The sequence below is a fragment of the Oenanthe melanoleuca genome, chromosome 10, assembly GCF_029582105.1.
Source record: "Oenanthe melanoleuca isolate GR-GAL-2019-014 chromosome 10, OMel1.0, whole genome shotgun sequence".
Lineage (NCBI taxonomy): Eukaryota > Metazoa > Chordata > Aves > Passeriformes > Muscicapidae > Oenanthe > Oenanthe melanoleuca.
In genome coordinates this window covers 8560162-8580876 of record NC_079344.1, presented here as the reverse complement: position 1 = coordinate 8580876, position 20715 = coordinate 8560162, and the positions used below count along the sequence as shown (strand labels likewise).

Below are 20715 nucleotides of genomic sequence, written 5' to 3'. Positions count from 1 at the left end.
GTTTATATTTATCACTTACTTCAACTAGAGCTGAACTGCTATGAGCTTAAGAAGAATCTTCAGTAGACAGCTTGCCCATAAAGAATTCAGCTCTCTTGTCATAAATTTCTCTTGTATGGAGAGAATTGGCAAAAGACTCCATGTTCCTCCAGGGCTGCTCACTTTGGTCACTACTACATTACTAAGCAAAGCAGGAGATAGTAAACAGAAAAACGCAGTGATTCTATCTTCATTTGGGTAAGTACTTCTGATGCCAGAATTCTTCCTTAATTTTGAGGCTTTTCTAGTATATTTTTAGTTATTGTGTGTCTTTCCATCACCACCTATACTTTTCTTTCTCCTCCTTTCCAGCCCTTTCAACTAAATATAAGAAATAGATGTATTGACTTTTCATTTGTATGCAGTAGGCACCAGTGCTACTCACCCCTTTCTCTCACTGGAGTTCTATACAAACCCTATGGAACCTAGGAGCAGCTTGTACTTAGTTCCATGGAATTTCTCTCTTTCCCTTCTACTAGAAAAAGATGTTAACATAAATGGTAAACAATCAATAGAGAAGTAGCAAGATTATTAAAATTACAGTGCAGAGATGTCATAAAACTAATACTTTCTTTATTCTTTCTTTATTAATGCATTTTTTAACATAGCATTGTTTTTGTCACTGAAAGCTGATCTATTCAGCAACAGTGGCCTCCTGCTCAAACAAGTGCCAGAACCACCAGTACAGAAGCAGCAACCACTGTTCTTATCCCACAGAAATATTTATTCAGTTTGGTCAGTAAATTATACCAATTTTTAATGCTGAGAACTTGTACTTAGTACAACATCATCTTAATATTGACAACAACCACTTTGCCTTTTGTCAACATACAATGCAAAAGATGAATTAACTTGTCCACAATAAATTACGGAGTGATAGATGAAAACAGCTCAATGACATCAGTAACTTAAGAACTGGTTACAGTTAGCTTCACTAACAGTAATTTTTAAAATGGTTTTCTATAGTAAAATCATTGCAGCCAAAGATAAAAAAAATTCACATACAATAATAGCAAGGAAATGCATTTTTGGAGCAACAGTGAGCTACCAGTAAACACTCCATACAGTGATCTTCAAGGCACAAAGCAAAAAAACTGGGTATGGGTTTTTTTGCAGGTTGACAAATCAGGGAAGGTGAAGTTTTTTTGAATATAAAATAAATACATTTTAAAAAGACGCATACAAAAGTCAGTAAGTCAGTCAAATAGCAAGGCTTTCACAGAATGCCACACTGACAGAACATTTGTGAATCCATTTCAGTCATGAAATCATGTTCACAGCTCGAATGACACAATCACTGAGGCAAGGGAACTATCACTTCAACATAATTAATGGGGAAGAAGCCAGACTCTCCATTTAACATCCCCTCATACCAATTCTCATCAATCTGATTGGTCAAAGTTATGATGTCCCCTTCCTTAAACCCAAGCTCGCCTTCATTTTCTGGCTCAAAGTCATAGAGAGCTTGGCAGCAAGGCTGATCCATGTGCACTGAAGAACCTGCCCCAGTGACAGAAAAAACAACCACATTAATTGAGCTTCACACACCCCACCAGCCACTAAGCACAAAACAAGGGGTCAAAAATGTCACCCTGCTGTCATGTCAACAGCAACAGCTTTTCCATTGCTTTTATTTATTAACATCTGTGCTTCTACATATAAAATACATGATTAGTGATAGTAAGTTTAAAGCATAATTGTTTGTTCCTTAAGTTCAGATGCTACCCCTGTTTCATTCCTAGTTGCCTTCCCTCTCAAAAGGATGTTTATCTCCAACTGAGGGTTTGAGTAATCAGTTGTCAAAACCCACGTGCTCTGTGGAGCAGCTGCCAGAGGAATCGGAAGGGCAGGAGCTGAGGAAGCAGAAGAGTCAAGAGGGGAAATGACAAAGAATCCTTTGAACAAATGGCACTGCAGCACACTGATCCTGTGGGAATACCTACCAGAGGGCAGGGGCTCCTGGTCTGTCCTGCAAACACAGCCCTGAAGCCTGAGGCAGACACCTGGATTTTCACACCACGTGTGCCTTGGCAGGAGTGAGGCTGCCACCCTCCCCTGAGCTGTGACAGTTCTGGGTTACTGTTCCCTGAGCTCTTGTGCTCCAGTCCTTTATGTTACACATCCTTCATCTGAACTAAGGCAAAGGCTATGGTAGGAACAAAGGCACCTGTCAAATTATTTTAGGGATGAAAACAGTTTTCTCATACAGAACCTGGCTGTTCTTGTGATTTGCATTGCTTGTCCTAAAAAGATCTTAATTACAAATCACCCTTAAACATTAAAAAAAAAAGTTAACTTTGTAAATGCAATAAATACCCTTTTTAAAGATATTTTCATGGAGGAGTGTTAATTAGCTGGGATTGGCAGTACCAACATATATGTAATATTCATATTTATGAATAATTAGAATATATTTTATTAGAATAATTATGTTCAAATTGTAAAGCTCAGCTGTGTGGTCAAGCCCATGGTTCAACTATAGTTCAGTCATAACAGATTTTTTAACAACATATGTAATGTATCCAAGTAAAAGTCTGGTAATTTGAAATGCATTTATAAATGAAGAATAGGAGAAAAGACTTAATGCTGCTGCCTTGCTGCCTTGTAGCATGACACCTCTAGAAACACTAGCATTTAGATTATTCAGGTTGTCTTATTGGGAACATTGCAGCAATATTCAAACATTCCAGTCTTGACTCTCCCAGCTATCATTTTTTACTGAGTAAATCTGCACACAATTAGTAATGCAATACAGACGTAATAGCTAAAATGGCAAAAATGCATTTTAATCTGTTAATCATAGTAATGCATAGAAAGCTATTAAAAAGTAACTGCTTGGGCATTTTCTAGATAAAGGAATTAGGAGAAGTCTCTAAAGGAAACCAGCTAAGAACCAGTGGTGATCACTCAGCAAGAACAGACAGCTGAAAGCATCTTTTTAACTGACAATAATACAACTGGGGGCAATATCTGGTGTTAAAACTGGAAAGCAGGAATTGCTTTTGTCTTTTGTGGGTATATTTTACCCTTGATAGCAACAGAAGAGAGCTTTTATTTACAACAATGGAAGAGAAGTGCCAACAGAGACTAAAGCAAACCTTTCCAGAGCAGCACTGTCACAATGCCAGACTCATGCTCTCCCTGTGGAAGGCTCAGGGTAGTGACAAAGCCCTACAAGAACCAACTAAATTAGAGCTACTCTAATACACTGGTACAGGTGAAAGCTTGGTTGTCTTATATTTGCTGAAGGACTCCAAGCAGAAAAAGAGATGATGAGCCAATTGCCCAGCAAAAATGGACTTACCATGTTTAAAACCACAAATGGACTTTAAATTGTGTTTAAAAATAGCTGAGTTATTTTCAGCCTTTGCCAAGGTAGAACTGGTACCAGCTCTCCAGAACTGTCAACAGCAGAAGCAGGCGATCACAATAATTGACAGAGCTCCTCGCCTGCACCAGCTGCTCCCATGGGGCTAATTTGTTGCTGCAAGCCAATTAATTTCTGACAGTGAGTTACCTGATCAGAGATGGATCACATTTGGTTCATTTTAAGCTCCAAAGAACTGCAAAGAAAGGTCTGGAAAAGCTGCCTGCAAAGGTTTTTGAATAATGGCCACAGCCAGCACAACTGGTTTCACTCCAGGCTGTAGGATCAGTCAAAGTCTTCATTAGAGCCAGGCAGCTGCTGCTACTGTATAATCCAATGAGACAAAGCTTCCCTGACAAAGGGAAGGGGGCAGCACTGCCTGACAGTCTGCAACACACACTGCTTAACATCACAGAACTGCTGGCACCACTCCAGCCTTTTGCTGTCTACTTGCACAAATGTTGCAGAGGTTTCAGCTAAATAAATTGCACTTTTCTATTTCTGCCAACATAGTTTATGTTAATTGCAACTCCATATGCATCTCCTTTATTTCTCTAGTTTACTTCCCTGTCATAGTCAAAAAACTGTTATTAATATTTCCAGACCACTCGGATCTGGACAGCACAGAATCAGGGTAAGCAAGAAGCTGTCTGTGATTCCTGGTGTGCTACAGGATGAACCAAAATGCCATTCAATGATGGTTTGGGTTTTTTGTTTATTTTCCCCAAAGGAGGGTGTTACTGCATCTACTCTGCCTTCCATATCATGCTGTATACATCAGGTAGCAACACAGTACTTTAATAATCACAAACTGGAAGCTTGCTAAGATAATTAATCCCAGTCTCCCTCATAGCTGAAGTGAGTAAACACTTAGATGTTTATGTTAAATTCCAGCATGTGGCAACCAGATCCATATATTTCATATCATAGTCAAACCTGACAAACAAACTGAGTGAAAGGCATGATGTAATACAGCAATTAAAGAGTTCAAAAATGAGCCAGATGATGCTCACAGCTGCAGCTCGTTAATGAGGATAACAATGAATTAGAACTAGAGATTTTTTTATCTGCATTTACTCAAAGCAGCCAAATAACTCACAACAACATAAAAACTAAGTTTATGTGAATCTAGCCCTGCGAGTCATAAGTAGTAAATAATCCTCACATTTTAGAGACTATACACAGGAAAATACTATTTCTGCTCCAAGAAGCTGATAGCTGAAAAAATATTGTGGAACATGGGAAAAGTAATTTCCATGCTCAAAACTCTACAATGGCAGATGTGCTGAATGTGTCACATCTTGCTTTGAACATCCTGCAGATCTCCATGGGTTTGCTGAATACCAAGACACTACCTACCCTGAGGGACAGTATCAGAGAAGTTAAAGATCTGTATTTTGCTAGGGTCAATATGGAAGCAGGGAAAATGAAGCATGGAAGTAGTAGTTTGTGTAGGATGGGGAGGTCAGTTTCCTAAACAAAAAGAAGGTGATTACAATGCTATCTCCCCATCTCATGGAGACCTTAAGACATTTAGCAGCTTTGCTTAGAACTGCCTGGTTCTCATTTCTAAATCACAGATGATAAAAAAATGTCATCTGTTTCATGATTCTGGTTTTAAAAAGGGACAGAAAGATTTTCCCATTTATAAGCAGGGCATACTGAGCCCACTGCAGTTCACAGAAATCCATATGGACAATGTTTGAGTAGGAATAGGGAAAACAAAAGAGAATGAACAGAGATTTCAGTGATTAGTACCTGCTGGGGAGGTAAGCACAGCATCCATACCTTCAGGAGGAAAAAATCAGCATACATGGTCCTTCTAATGTTATTAGCAACACTTCAATATGGCAACAATTATCACATATATCCTATTTCTCCTTTTCATCTCTTTTATGTTGGTTTTATTCAGTTTCCATTCTGACAGCACTAAGTAAATGAAGAAGTGACAACCCCTCATTTAGTGATATGCAAATGGTACAAGAGTCCATGAATGGAGTCAGTGAGTGGAAGTGCCTCACTCCTTCCCTATTTTAGTGATCAGTGGTCATTTTTTTCCAGTTTTCATTGACTTTCAGCTCACTAAAAGTGAGATTTTTATTTAACTAAGTGAGCTGGAAGCAACCTGGAGAAGTCATCATCTATCCTTCTCCCAAAGGCAGGACTGATTATCCTTAAGGACATCTTGGAACAACTGCTGCATGGCAATGATATACCACTGTAATGTGGTTTGACACACTAGTTTATATACAAATGCTGAATTTGAATCTCCTTTCTCCCCTGCACATGCAAAACAGGAAAAAAAATCCTATATAACTTGATAAGTAGTTGATAGGGCCAAGAAATTTTATGGTGATTTTTAATAAAGTTGCTCTGTTTTTGCTACTTTCATCCAAATGTGTTGTGAAAATACCAAGAAGGTTACTGAGCACTGCAAACATCTCCAGTGCTTTGGATTAAATGTGTCCTTGTGTCACAACTCTTAGGAACCACTGGTGTGACCTGAGAATGTGCAGAGGGGGTTGTCTCCCTCCAGCCCATAACTGACAGCAACACTCAGATTCAGGCAGCACAAGGAGCCTCAAACAAATCAAGGAATCAGATCTTGCTGGGTGGATTTATGGTGCCAAACTGCTGCAACTCCCCTTCAGCATGGATATAATGGCTGCCTCTTGTAGCACAGTGCAAGAAAATTAGAGAGACATTAGAAGGAGCATGAAGTTACAGCTCCAAGCTTTATTCTTTCACTTTTAGTTCTCTCATTTCTCTCCCAACAACCTTGAAAAAGGAACAAGACTGGAGGGAAGAAGAAACTGGAGAGTTAGGGAAAAAACCCCAACAAACCTTCAGGAAAAGATCCTAGATGTCATAGCAAGAAGAGAAGAGAACCTTTGGCTTACTACTTCTCCCCTATTTTCCTTACAAAATTTTTCCTTGGAAAAATCTCTGGCTTTTTCATTCTCTTTTTGTATAGTCATTTGGGTCTTGTTTGGGGTTTTTGTTTGTTTGGGGGTTTTATTGTTTTGGTTTTTTTTACTGGGCTCATCTCATCATACAGTGTAGTCATTAAGGAGATAGTGCAAAATAATTTTATTTACGAGAAAGCTATTTAATTACTAATTACATTACTAATTATTATTCTTCATGCAACTTTCAAAAGCTGCCCTTTTTTTTGTGAAATCAGGGCCTTATCAAAGGAAATGGTCCTAAGCCTCACTAACAGGTAGCTAAAGCATTTCATACTTTAGTGCATGATTAGGGGACAGGAAAGTTAGAAGATGTTAAAATCAGTAAGGGTGGGAGTAATCTCTCTGAATTTTACACAGCTAATATTTGAGATCCTGTACAGATCATTTATGCCCTGAGACTGTGGAGAAAAATTAGCACCAGGAGATACTCCAGACTGGTATCAAACACACCCACTCTAGGCATCTGTCTTTGCAAGAAAATGGATGTTTTCTGCAAGTGCCTCTCCCTCTCTCTCCTCACGCCCTCAGTGGCAATTCAGAGACCAAAAACACCAAGGAGAACACCACATCTAAATTTCAGATGGGTGAGAGCCTGTTGAGTGGAACTCTGCTTCACAGTGTTGTTCTGAAATCTGGGAAACAATCTGGAGTCAGATGCACAGACACTGATGCCTAATGGATCCATTGTTCTCATGGTACAAGAAATACCTCAAGCAACAATCTGGCAAAACATCTAGAGACACATTAATTCAGTGGTGACAGACTCACCTGATGATTTTATGGAAGAACTATAGGCAATCCCATTGTGCTGCTGATTATCACCAATTTCCAGAGTTGTAGTTATTACAGGCTTTGGCTTAAATTCACGCTTAGGCCGACTAGATGCTACATTTATTCTGTAACACAGAGAAGAGCAGCAAGAGATTTACTTAGAAAGAAAGAAGGAAGAAATACAGAACTTAAGCTCAGGTTAAGTGCTTTGCTGTTTGAAAGATAGATTAAGAAAATCTTCTGCTGGTCCTGGTTTTAGGCTTCTTTTGGTTAGTTTGTGTTTTGGTTTTATGGCATTGTGTTTTTTGGTTGGTTGGTTTGTTTTGGGGTTTTTGTGGGGGGAGTGTGTGTTTTACTAAAAGCTGCTTAATTACCATGCAATACTTGAATTTCAACAAGTCTCTAATTAATCTAATACTTTGGTCCTGCTGACAAAGGCATAAAGCTTAACAGCCTGAGTTTAAGAAGTGATGAGCACCCACAGCTGCCACTGAGTTCAGCACAAGTTGCAGGAATGAGCTCTATGGAAAGCCCAACTGCAAATGACATATGGGGAAACACATCCAGGACAGAGGCCCAGGGACTGCATCTCACATTTATTTTATTAGGGAAAACAGGAAAAAAACATTTAGCCAGCAAAACCATCTATTACCTCTTGCCCCAGCTGAAAGCTCCTTGTCTCCCAGGCCCCTCCAGCTAGGATGGCCCAGGCTGTCTGCAGACACAGCTGCCAATGCTCACCCTGGGCTGAAAGCCCCAAGCAGTTCTCCTGGCTCTGCCTAACCACAGTGACACTCAGGTCTCTGCTTCTCCAAGTGACACATCAGTGACAGCAGCATTTCTCCCTTTTCTTAGGCTGACACAAAGTACCTGGGCCTTTCACACATGTGTTACAGCACAGCTCTGCTCCTGGCCAGCTGGCTTGTTCCTTACTGTGCTGCAGAATTCTGTTACACCCCTTAATCTCAATAAAAACAGGCCAACTTCCAAGCAAATCCTCCAAAACACAACTCAAAGTATGCAAGTTGAAATAAACCTCTAAACAAAGGGAGGCTGTCCCCACTAACCTCCACAGATGGGAGAGACTCTGCACACACTCAGAGCTCCCTGGGCAGATCCTGTGCTACATTAAAGTCTCCCAGCACAGCAAGAAGCTGCCAGGTGGCAGGGGTTTAAAGCCATGGAGCTCAGTCTGGCACAAAGCACAGCAAATGTGCATCTGGGAGGTGGTGCTACAAGATCTCTTGCTTCAATGACTTTCCAATGTTGTGAACCTCAGCTGCAAAAGAGGTTCAACATTTTCTGAGGGGTTCTGTCTTACCGGTTTTGCAGCTTGCTCTGCAGATCCTCCAAAATTTCTGTGGATTGTTTATGGTAATCTAGTGCTGCTTCTACAAACACAGCCAACTGGCTGACTTGTTCTACCTGAAAAACAGAGAGGAAAATAGCTGTAAGGGCACTGCAGTACATTCTGCAGAAAGATAAACAAAAAGATCATTTAAAACAGACCTGGTATCTCAAAAGACCACAGTACCTTGCAGAGGTTATTGGAAAAGAGCACATGTGACTCTATCGAAGAAACTGCCAGCTGGAAACTGAACAAAACTGAGGTGCAACTTCTAGTTCACTAACTCAGGGCTGGGTCCTTGAGTCATTTCCTTCCACAACGTGCAAATCCCTTCTGCTTTCAACTTCCAAGCCAGCTGTCTGTCAACACCCAAGCCCAAAACATTTAATAGGACATGATCCCTTAGCAGGTGAAAGTGGAGCTTTTCTGATCAATGCTGGAAGAAATTATACTGTAATAGCTCTGAGGACTAAGACCCATTAGTGTTTATTATCAATGTTTACAAAGTGCAGTTCTGAAATTGACTCATCTCACTAGATGGCAGCATTTATAAACTGATAAATGAAACATGATTTATCTACTTGGATTTAAAACATATTAGCCAATCATTCAAAAATATGAATGATGAGGAAAGGGAGAATGTGAAGGAGAAGGAAAAAAACAAAATATTTTTATTCAGGAGATAACAAATAATCTCATTCCCTTAACACAAGCTGAAAAGTTCAAGCTGTATGGGGTATGGAGCAGTAAAGATATTTGTCTTCTTCAAGACAACGTTAAGAAGTCAGACCCCAAGAAGTCTGACATCTTTCCATTCCATCATGATGCCTTCAGACATTGGATCATAAGAAAATATCTGAGTAAACTTTCTACAAATGTTTTATGGACCCATGGCAGTTTTGTGTTATACTTTGTCTGTTTTTACTCAGTCAAAAAGATCATTAAAAATTCTGCCAAGACTCCAAGAGAGCCAAACACTGTCACATAGCATAAAGAAATGAAATGCACAGAACCAAACCAACAGCTGATACAATCCCATCACAGTCAGAAGAGAGTAATATAAACAGCTGAGGACAACACATAAAGTGCCTGGGGTTTGGATGTGTGGTCAGAGAAAATGAGTAAAGGACAGTCCAAACAAGACAACTAAGAACCAGGAGAAATATGAAGCTGCAGATTAGGAGAGAGAAAGAGACACTGGGAAAGAGCCAGAGAAACTTGAGGGACTAAAAGCTACTTAGGAAGATGAACCTGGGACTGGCTGTGTGGGAATGGCAGGAAGATGGATCTGATAAGAAGTGCATGCAACAGTGTCGATGTGGGAGGTCTGGAACTGGCTGTGCAAAAACCTGAGAAAGGTGGGGATCAGGACTGAGCCTGGGAAAGGCACCTGGCAAGGTGGCTGGGAACCAGAGCTCTGAGAACTGAGACTTCAGGGCAAGAAGACCAAGAGAAGGAGACACTTGGGGAACTGGAAAGGATCAGAAGGATGTGATTGCAGTTAAGATCTCTGCAAACACAGTGAGACCATCTGGGGTTAGACAAAGTTGTAATGTGAAGTTTCAGGAGGACAGACAGACTGGGTCAGCATGAAAAAGAAGAAGAGCAGCACAGAGTTTTCTTTAAACAGGAACAATAGGAAATAGAAAAAACTTCAGAGGAATATCCAGTTCACCCCCTCCATTATATTATAATGCATAACTCATCTATTTTCTAGTGGCTGAGCTAAACCAGTTGAATTCCTGCACTCTTTTATCCTCACTTTGGTGCTCTAACTAATGATAAACAGTACTTGAAACATTTCTGAGCTGCCCATGCAAGACAATTATAAAACACACATCTACTGCAGCCAGGCAACTGGTAGAGCCTACAGTGAACAGTGCTGAAATTGCTGGTAAGAGCATGTTCCAGCTTATGCTGCCCTCATTAACTTACACTGGTAAAACAGCAAGGGGCTTAACTGCCTTGCACTACACACTGCTGTAACAAATGTGTCCAGCTAACAAACAGTTCAGGAGCTACAGACTGGTTTATAATTGGGTGTGCATAGAGAGAGAAGTTGCTTGCAGTCAAATATTCCACTTCACAGCTCTTCACTGCTGCAGTTCTGCTCATAGAAGACAGCACACTTTTTACTTTGTGAGTGTGTTTTCTGTGATCCTGCATCTACAGAAGAGAAAATTTTGGAATAGGCCCAAATAGGTCCAGCTTTCTTTTCCTACAATTCCATGATTATGCTGGAGAAAGCACATCCTGCTATTCCTCTGTGTGTGAACAGAAGAGAGGATTATCCTGAATGGCCACAGCTGCTCCTTATTTAGACATAATTTCATGATGGACTTGGACTCTGAGCCAAAGTCCACATACCTGAGCCCAAGCCACAAACTCACTCTATGGACTTTGCAGAGCCAAAGAGTAATAGTAATGATTTTCCAAGGTAAAATCATTCAGACACTCCATATCAGCACCAAAAGTTTTGACTATAAGTAAGCTAAAATTCAGAAAGCTTAGAGGGTACATGCCCTTGCTTATACTTTGAGCAACAGGTCTTGACTATACCAATTTCCCAACCTTCACCCTTTCACTGACCAAACTGCATCTTACTCTCAGCTAGTCCTGCTTGAGACTTCTGTGGCCATCTTGTCTGTATCACTGGATCTCCAGAAGAAATTCCTGAGTTTTTGAGTTTTCCCATTCTCTGCTGAGCATTTATTCTTCTCTAACAGGGGATATAAAAGTGGGAAGAGGCAGAGTTTCTGCTTTCAGACCTTACCTCCTGTGAAGGATGGGACTGGCTTTAACCAATCCCACACATTTGCCCCTCCAGGATGTACTGCAGCAAAAAAAGATGCAGCACAGACTTACATCATTTTCTAAGAAATTGAACATGCTTCTTTCAGCCAGTTCCTTTGACTCTTCAAATTTTTCTACTGCTTGTTTAACTTCTTCATCCGGAATCTTTCCAAAACGCTTCTTTTTATAATCATAATCCAAGCGGCGCCCTTCCAGTTTCTTCAAGTGATGCTAAAAGAGACAGAACATTCATGAGAAGGACCAAATGAGATATGCCCAAACAACCACACTGTGATCTAAGGAAATACCAGTGATAGATGCAAATATATGCAGACTGAAAGAAATACAAGGCTCAGAGACTTGTACAGTCCATCCCCTTTTAAATGTAGGGCCACATAAATGAATGAAATTTTGAATAAAGAGCTCTTTGGTAGCACTTGGGGTACTAAGACAGGCAACCTTGATTTGCCTATCTTAGACATCCACCTTATGGACTTCACTAAACATGCAACTGTACAGATTCTCTGAGCTGTTGAGATAAGCAGGATCCAACCTAAATATTTGTGTGTCACCATATTCTACATGTAATTTAATTTTACATATTGAATTACCTGAAATATGACAACTTAAAGGGTTATATTCCCATCCTAAAGCAGTACTCCAACACATCTTGTATTCTTGCTGTCCTTGCTAGGTATCAACTTGACACTTCTATCTGATAAAACTACACAAGATTTTCTGTTGTCAAAAATCCTGGAACTGACAGACTCACAGAATGGACTCAAACTGACAATACAAAATGCTCATTAAAGCTACCATCAAACAATTTCCTTTCATCAGTTCAGAAGAACACAACTGAAAACAGCTATACTTCAAAGGAGACAGCTACAGACATTACTGCTATCTTTTCACTATGCTTTCCACATTCATTTATGTGCAAACAAGTAAAATAACTTTCATTTCTGCATTTCATCAGGGTTTTAACTTGCTATTACCCAAATCCATTGGAATCAACAGACTCAGACGAAGACTGCCTGGATTTCTTTGAATTGTCACATTGTAAACAAAAACTTAAGTTTAAAGGTTAAAAATGTGTTCCTTAATGTCCTGTACTTTTCCTACAGTGGCATATGGCACTTCAATATTTTATGACACTATTCAGATTATTCTGTGTTTGCCCTGAAAAGCCTTTTTTAACAGTTGTATTCATTCTCCATTATAAACAGCTTTAGGCTGACAGAGATGGTAAGATAGGATAATCACTACCAGTAAATCACAGCCCACTCATGTTCATAAGCCTTAATAAAAATGTTCATTAAAATAAAACAGCAGAAAAACAAAGAATATAATTCTCTTCACTGTGCTTGTACTAGCTGTACAAGCAATATAGCAAATTGAGTAAGTTAGACAAGAGAGAAATGGTCAGACATTGATTCTAAGCAGATTTTGTCACTGTTCTGCTAGAGAGAAAATCTATTACAACAAAATGTATTTACCTTATTGCTTTCAAGAAAAATATCTCAGGGAACTAGGGTTTGATTTGACTCTGATTATTGCTAAGTAAAGCTCTACTCTAGAAAACTTACCCCAATCTCTTTTAAATCTTTATCTTGCAGTAACTGTAGAGGATCAATAAAATTTTGTTTGACATTAATATCAAGAGAGTCCTTCACTTCTGCCATTTGCTTCATGCTCTCACCAGCATCCAGTAGTGCAAGGCCTGTGGTAAAGAATAGCCTCTTTTATCTCTAGATATATAAAAGCAGAAAATATTTCTTTTAAAAAAGTCACTTCAAAAAGGTGTTTTTTGTATCTGCTGTGGTCTCTTGAAGAACAGAAGAGAAAATAATGCAAATTATGCTTGTTCTCTATACAAAACTGGAACTAGAAAATTTTTGTTCTGAATTACATTTCAGGAGGTTTTTTCCCCAACAGATATCAGAGGAAAAATACCTTTTCTCCCTACTGTATCTGCATAGGTCATTGCTAAAAAAAATCAGCCAGCGTTACTCTTTATTTCTTTCTACAAAAATTTTTCCCCTTAGTTTACTTCTCAACTTGAGTATAGCCATTTTTATATAAAGGTTATAAGAAATAAACTGCATTTAAGAATTACCCTAAATTATTTAGGTTTGGCAACTTAGAAACTAAAATATTTAATAATAGGGGTGATCAGACAGCATGAGTAACAGTGTTATCAAACCCACCTGCAGCAGAGGCAGACAAATGTGCAGGAGCATTCTGCTTCTGAGCTGTGTCAATCATCCCCTGATCCCTGCCCTTAACCTTCCCTCTTACCTGCAGTGGCCAACTACACAGGTTATGTCAGTGAGTAATACTTTGCAAAGGACTTTATGCTGAAATATTGGCAGAGGAGATGCACAAACTCACCAAACATAGACTCATCGCCCAGCTCTCTGCCATACCGTATCATGCAGTCTCCCAGGAGTCCCTCTGTCTGGGGGTAGCCTGTGGTTTTAACTTGTCCTCTGATCTTTGACATAGTGTTCAGCATTCCCAGCTTGGCCCTGTATGCTAAGAGGGACACAGAAAAAGAATAAAAAAATTAAAAAGTGATAAAACCATTTTAAAGCTAATCTGTTAAAAGCAATAAATAATTTTCAAGCAAAGTCACAAAGCTCGTCCCAGACTGGTAACTTTTTTGTTGTCAGTACCTCATAGTCCAAAGTTAGAATAAGATTCCATTCAACAATATGGGTCATATGAAACTAATTTTTATTCCCAACTGAGAAAGCATTATTTCTCCATGCAAATATTCACTGACAGTCATATTCCTTTGTATAGTCCTGCTAGAGAGCTCCCAGATTAAAAATACTACAGAAAGCAAATGCAGGATACAAGCACAGCCAAAGCCAACTTCCTCTCCCTCTCCCTCTTGCTTAGAAGAACTTTGCAGAACTCCATACAGAAACCTCACAATGATGACCCAATTAGCTTTTATTTACCTAGATTTAATTTCCAAATAATAAAACAATTTTCATCAAAATCCAACACCTGCTGTTCCTATCCTACCTGGATTTGGCTGAAGATACTCTGTGGATTTCGACAGAAGCTCTGTTACAGCTTTATTAGTAACATCAATTTTCTGAAAAAGAAAAGTCTACTATGAATATTAAAAAATAAACAGAAAGGCAAGGGCAATTTTTAAAAAACACATAACAATTGCAAAAGCAGAAACTGGCAGTAACATTGTTTAATTTGCAAGACAACTCCTCAGTGGATAGCAATCATGTCCATTTAAAGTAAATTCCTGAACATGGATTTAAACTAAAAGAAATAATCTTGTATCAGGAGAAAATCCAGCTCAAGTAATCAGATTTGTATCATTAATTTTATCAGATGCAAAGGCTTTGTGATATCTACAAAGCCTCACTAACATTGTAGACTTCTCTAAACTCCCACACAGCCAGGGGAAGGTTCCTCCTGATGCTCTGCACCCTTGGAGGAATTTCTCTTCACTGCCGAGAGATGTCAGTGGAACCTGATCCTCTGCTCAAACAGCCCCTGTGGATGTCTCTTCTCCCTTGGCTGAGCTGACAAGGCTCAAGGACAAATTTGCATTCATCCTTTTATCTTTCTATTTGGAAGCACATTATAGGGTTTCCTACCCCAGGTAAAGCTACAATAGCATTCAATCACTTGAAATATGAAATACTTTTGATTCTGCAATAGCTTAATATTGAAAAACATAATGTGACTTTTCTTACCCTTTCCATCTCTTGAAATTCCTCATCTAACTTTGTTCCTTCTGCTCCACTTATTTTTTCACTGAATAACTGTAAAAAGAAATTTAACAGACTTAAAAAAGTTATTGTTATTTAATTACAGAATAAATATCTCAAGAGTTACAGGAATTAACTCCAGATCAGAAAATAGCCAGTATCCATTTGAGGCACTATGCAGGACAAAAGTAAACAGTCTTAGAAGTGAAGTACTCCCTTCAAGAGAGACAAGGATACCTGGTACGGATTTAGAACAAGCAAACAAAAAAATGATTTCTCATGTTTGAAGAGCTTGTACTCTACAGGCATGACCTACACTGCAGATTTCAGCACAGGGACCAGAGTCTGGCTGCAGGTAAATCCACAGTAACCTTTTCAAGTGAGTCCCTGCACCTCTGAGTACCTTCTGGCCCCCTGTGCCAGTAGGGATGTAACTCCCATTCCTGCTGCTGGGAGCTGTGTGCAATTCTGTGGAAGGAAGAGACTCGTGAAAAATGCTTCACTGTGACTCACCTGGGAGACTGAGCACCTTTATGATCAAAACAAAAATGCCAGCTGTTCTTCAAAAACTCAAAGCACCAATTTCAGATAGATTTCAGAAAACCTTCTGAAAGGGCTATAAAGTTAACCAACTTTTGTGTGAAAACTCCAGGCTGTCAGACCTGACTGTGGTCCTTACTGAGTAAATCATGGCCAGGAATAAGCCACCGAGCAGAACTCAGCCATCTGCTTCTTGCAGTGCATGGTACCTGCACTGTGACAACATGAAGAGAAAGCCAGATCCTCACCCACTGTGAAACAGCCTTTGAAAGCATCCCTCAGCTACAACAGTGATTTAACACATATTCAGCATTACATTCCTTCAAAAATACCTAACATTTCTCTGTTTTAATTGGCTTTTATCACTGAAACTGTAACAGCATCGTGTGAAATCCAGGCCTAGCTCACTGACTGCTGCTGGTCCCCAAACCTGTCCCCAATAAAGCATTTTGTTTGTCCTCAGCATGTTCTAAAAGGGAATTAATCTCACTGAATTAAAGGGCCTTGGGGACTTGCATAACCTGAAATTGGGTCAGGGCTCTCAGCAGTGCAAGGCTCCCTGTTCTCGGTCACTGCCTGCATGGCACAGGTGAGGGGGAGGACAGAGCCCTGCCAAAAACCAGCGAGGAGCTGATGAAGCAGAGCTGGGAGCTCAGCAGTGGCTGACCTTGCATCAATATCACCACTACCACACAGTCAGAAACAGTTCTGCTTAAGGGAAAATGTGAGTTCAAAGAGAAACGTACAGCTAATTATTTCTATTGGCTTTACAGCAGCACTCACAATCTTCATGCTTAATATGCCAAGCAGCACACACACTTGTCAGGATCATTTCTCTTCCAGAGCACTGACAGAACGAGCACAGAGATAAAACAGATGGAGAAGCCCAAGTACCACTGAGTTCCTGTGGGTCATCACCTTGCTGCTGTAAGACACGACAGCAGAGAAGTGACCTGAGGTCACACACTGAGCAGAACACTGCCCTGGTCTCTGCAGGAACGTCTGAGCAGTCCTTGAGCAGACAAAGGTACATGACAAGGCTGCATGAAAAGCAGGAATTTCTACCAGGAATTCTGCAGGTCCTCCACAGTAACAGTTTCTGTGCACTGTTAATTCCAAAAATAATCAATGCCATTTTCCACAGCCTCACACGTATCTTTCCCCAGCAGGAAAAGAAGAGATATGGGGTTTCCCCAAATCCTTTCCAAAGGCTGAGTGCACTGGGGGAATTACCCTTCTCAGGCTTAAGCTGCAAAACCCACACTCAGCAGCAGCCCACAGAAGTCCCATTACAGATAATTCATTTATATGCTGGTGAAAAATAAACCTAACAAAGTAACATGATTGCCTGACTGTGAAAGTGTAATCAATAATAAAATTCCAAATCTATTTTACAGTGACTCGTGGATGCAACTCCTCAGAGCCAGCCATGGGATCTGCAGACACTGCTTCATACAGACTCTGAAGACAACCTAACTACATATCTACACCTGGGAAAAAAGTACTGATCATAAGAAAAAAAAAATTGTTAACATGTTTTCCCAATTCTATGCAAACATTAAGGAGACTGCAATCTGTTGCCCAAGGACACATTTCTTCAATGGTATTTACCCTGAGCTCTAACGTCCATTGAAAAATGACACTGCATAAAGAATGATTCCTTAAAGTCTCTAAGTTTTCTGAGCTACTAACAGTAAAAACTGGTATGAAGTTCTAATGGTTATGATTAAATTTTACACCTCTGTAGTTTATTCCATATTGGTGTAATTGGGAATAGCTGTACTAGTCTCACATTTAGGAACAACAAAGCTCTTGTTCTGATCATACTGAATTTAGGAGTTGTAAAACTAGCATCACCCTTCTCACAATTAAAAGACACAGGATACCCAATTAATTATTGAAAATTAATGCACAAAGGAGACAGCTGCTGAGTTTTAGTTCCCTGACTATTTGCTGAGCATCATTTACATGCTTTATATAAAGCTGCAAAATGCTTTGAACATAAATAGAGGATGCCCAGCTGAGGGGCTGTGTAGTTACATGGCAATATCTATCAGGCTTTATGAGCTACCTCATCAAAGACAAAACTGCTGCCATCACACAAGACATGTACTCTAAGGGAGTCTGGAATTTCCTATACAGTAAGAATTCTTCACCTCCAAATTCAGAACCTGGGCACCATGGATTCAGCACAATTTGACTAGACATGGCCACAATTCCTGGCTGTGAAAAAAAAAACAAACAGTTGCCACCAGGGGGGCCACCACCTCTTCACTATTCCACTGCAGGTCAGAGGCTGAAGCTTTTCATTAGTCCTGTTTCTGGTGAAGCTAACTAGCCTTTCTCTGATCAAAACCTACACTCAGAGCACAGCTCTGCAATAGGAAAGATTTCTTCCCCTCAGGTGTCTGTTCAACTCCCTCTATCACACTTATGTTAGAGTTAGTGAGAGAAAGTAAAAAGCAACAAAACTAAATCATGAACATGAAAATGCTTTCAAATCAGCCATTTGTATTATCACCTCTCATTTGAAGTTACACATGATAGCAAACTACCTTCAATGGTAAAACTTGCATGCTCCATATAATAGAAGACCTTTTTGTCTGAAGAAACATTGCAGGTCGTATATAAATGCTCCTTGCTTATTACTTCTTGCTAGATCCTGCTGTTTTTTTTAAAATGGAAAAATTAAATATGACACTGCACTATAAACAATCTGAAAATCTCTGGTGGGCTTATGTAGAATTTTATATGAAGAAAAATGTGGAATAAAACAAATAGGCTTTGAAAGAACCCCCTCCAGATATTATTTCTATTTTAGTTCTGGATATCCAGCTACAACTCAAAATGCAACCTGCAATTTTGTTACAGCCTTTAAAAACTAAATATTTATCTGCTAAGGCATTTATATGCCAAGAAATTATCTGAGAAAAAGATTTTTCTATAAATCTAATATTGGATTTTTGTTATCATGATAGTTCTTTGTTAATATTTTTTTCCAGATAATATAATTTTCTTCTAATGTGTTTTGTTATGATGAAGCACTGCCTCAACCCTGGCAGTGTTCAAAACCTGGAGAAGGTCTTGAGTAATCTGGTCTAGGGGGAGGCATCCCTGTCCACTGCAGGGGGTTTTAGGACTGGATGATCTTTAAGGTCTATTCCAGCCCCTTACCACTCAGTGATTCCATGAACACAGCACATGAGTTGTCCATACTTTAAAGCAAAACCTACAGCTCACCAAAACTCTAAACTAAAAACGTCTCAAGATTTAAAATAAAAATACTGAAAAATTATGTTAAGAATATTAAGATTTATCCCTATTGCACAGGAAGAGTATTTTCCCCCATTGTTATATGGATTATAACAAACAAGCTTCAGAAAAATGCCATATTTTACTAATGGTTTGTACATAATATCCACTGAATTACACTAGTTTTTCATATTTCACTATAGAAGGTTACTGAATATAAGAAGCTGCCAAAAATATCCCAGATCAACAGAGAGCTGATAAAACTCTCAAAACAATTACCCTATTTTTTTTTTCATATACCCACTGGGTATTTCATAATACAAGTCAATGGGATTCTTGCCAGCCAATACTTGCACACATGCTCTGACCTTCTGTTTCACTTGTTCTGCCCTTCTTTTGCAACACTCACTAGCTAGGATTGAACCATCATGGCTCTTTTGTTGTTATTCAGCTACTGTTGAAAGAAGTGGCTGGCCAGCAAAACTCTCTTGTACATACCTGGCCAGGAAATCAGCCTATGCTATTTAAAGTTTGAATGAAAGGTATCATATTCTATTAAAGGCTTAAGAGCTTTTAATGACTCTTTACAAAGTTACAGCATTTATTTTGTTCTGAAGGACTAGCTGCTGAAATTATCTGTTGAAACTTTAATGGGATAGAAAATTCCTACATTTGTCATAAATATGCACGCTGTCAAACCCTTGAGGCAAAACCTAGATTTTTTTATTCTGACAAAAAAGCCAAGGCTATGAAAAGATTTTAAATTTATTTCCCTCTCTCTTTAGAAAGGAAGCAAGCAATCAACTGGGAAAATGAATAGATTCATCCCAAAGTTAACACACACAGAGCCAGGAAATAATGTAACTGTATGGCTACATTTCCCATAGAAACAGAACTGGGCCAAACTGCACAAATGCATTAAATACATCTTAAATACAGTACTTAGCACAAAATACTACATTCCACTATGGTTAACACATAATAGTTACGCTTCTCTTAATAAATCATTTAAAGTTCCAGCGATTTCCCTGCAGCCATGTAAGTGTTTGATTTGGTTTAATGCAATGTGACAATGCTAACAGCTTTCTCAAGGATCTTATTTAAGCCTGTAATAAACAAAGGGGAGAATAAGGTGGCTGGCAGGACAAAGTTGAATCTCCTTGCAGTGTTCAACATCCTGAGGGGAGGGAGAGATTTTCTTCTTTGTCCTCTTCCAGAATGCTCTATCAGATTAGAGACCAAGATTTCAGCCTCTTTTCTAGATCAAAAGTAGTTTAACCTCAAATATCTGTAGTTCCTTGTTTTGTATTTCCAAGTTCTACTACAATGCTACACATATTACTTGTTCTTCTTCTTTCCTGATTGCTATATTTTATATAAATTGCTAACTCCCACACTTAAAAAAAAAAAAAAAAGGTTACCACTAGTTCATGTATTGCAGACCACCAAGAACTTAACCTACAACACAGCTCAATGTCTTGCATCTTAGTAAACCTTTAAAGGAATACACACTGACAGAGCCAGCTGCACAAAGCTTGCCATCATGATAGAAAAATATTCCTTAAAAGAAAGAATAAAATATTACTCTTTATTAACTAGGTGAATGGGCAGCTATTAGGCATCCCTGTGACTGACTTCCAGAGATTTTCTAAGAGTCTGGAGGCTCAGAAGAAAAAGCAGCACCCCGCACTGACAAACTGAACTAAGATGCACATTTTCAAATACAGATCTAGACAAAAGACTAAAGTAACACATTACATGGCTCTTGGGTACAAAATAATCTGAAAATGAAAATGAGAAATATATATTTTCTCCTAAAATACTGCTACAGCAATAAAGAAAAAAACCAAACTATGAAAGTGTACTGGTACTTGGACTTCTTCTTTTAATTAA

At 39.1% G+C, this 20715-nt stretch overlaps 1 protein-coding gene across 1 annotated transcript in view; it reads right to left on the bottom strand.

Moving 5' to 3' along the window:
- Positions 1-742: 742 nt before the first annotated feature.
- Positions 743-20715, bottom strand: part of SH3GL3 (SH3 domain containing GRB2 like 3, endophilin A3) — a 41389-nt gene continuing 21416 nt past the window's right edge. Inside the window, exons 2-9 of the mRNA XM_056499496.1 lie at positions 15016-15084; positions 14321-14393; positions 13679-13822; positions 12874-13007; positions 11360-11518; positions 8468-8571; positions 7144-7271; positions 743-1539 (exon numbers count right to left, since the gene is read on the bottom strand). Of these exons, the coding sequence (XP_056355471.1) occupies positions 1334-1539; positions 7144-7271; positions 8468-8571; positions 11360-11518; positions 12874-13007; positions 13679-13822; positions 14321-14393; positions 15016-15084 (1017 nt within the window). The 3' untranslated portion in view covers positions 743-1333. The remainder of the gene's footprint in view (positions 1540-7143; positions 7272-8467; positions 8572-11359; positions 11519-12873; positions 13008-13678; positions 13823-14320; positions 14394-15015; positions 15085-20715) is intronic.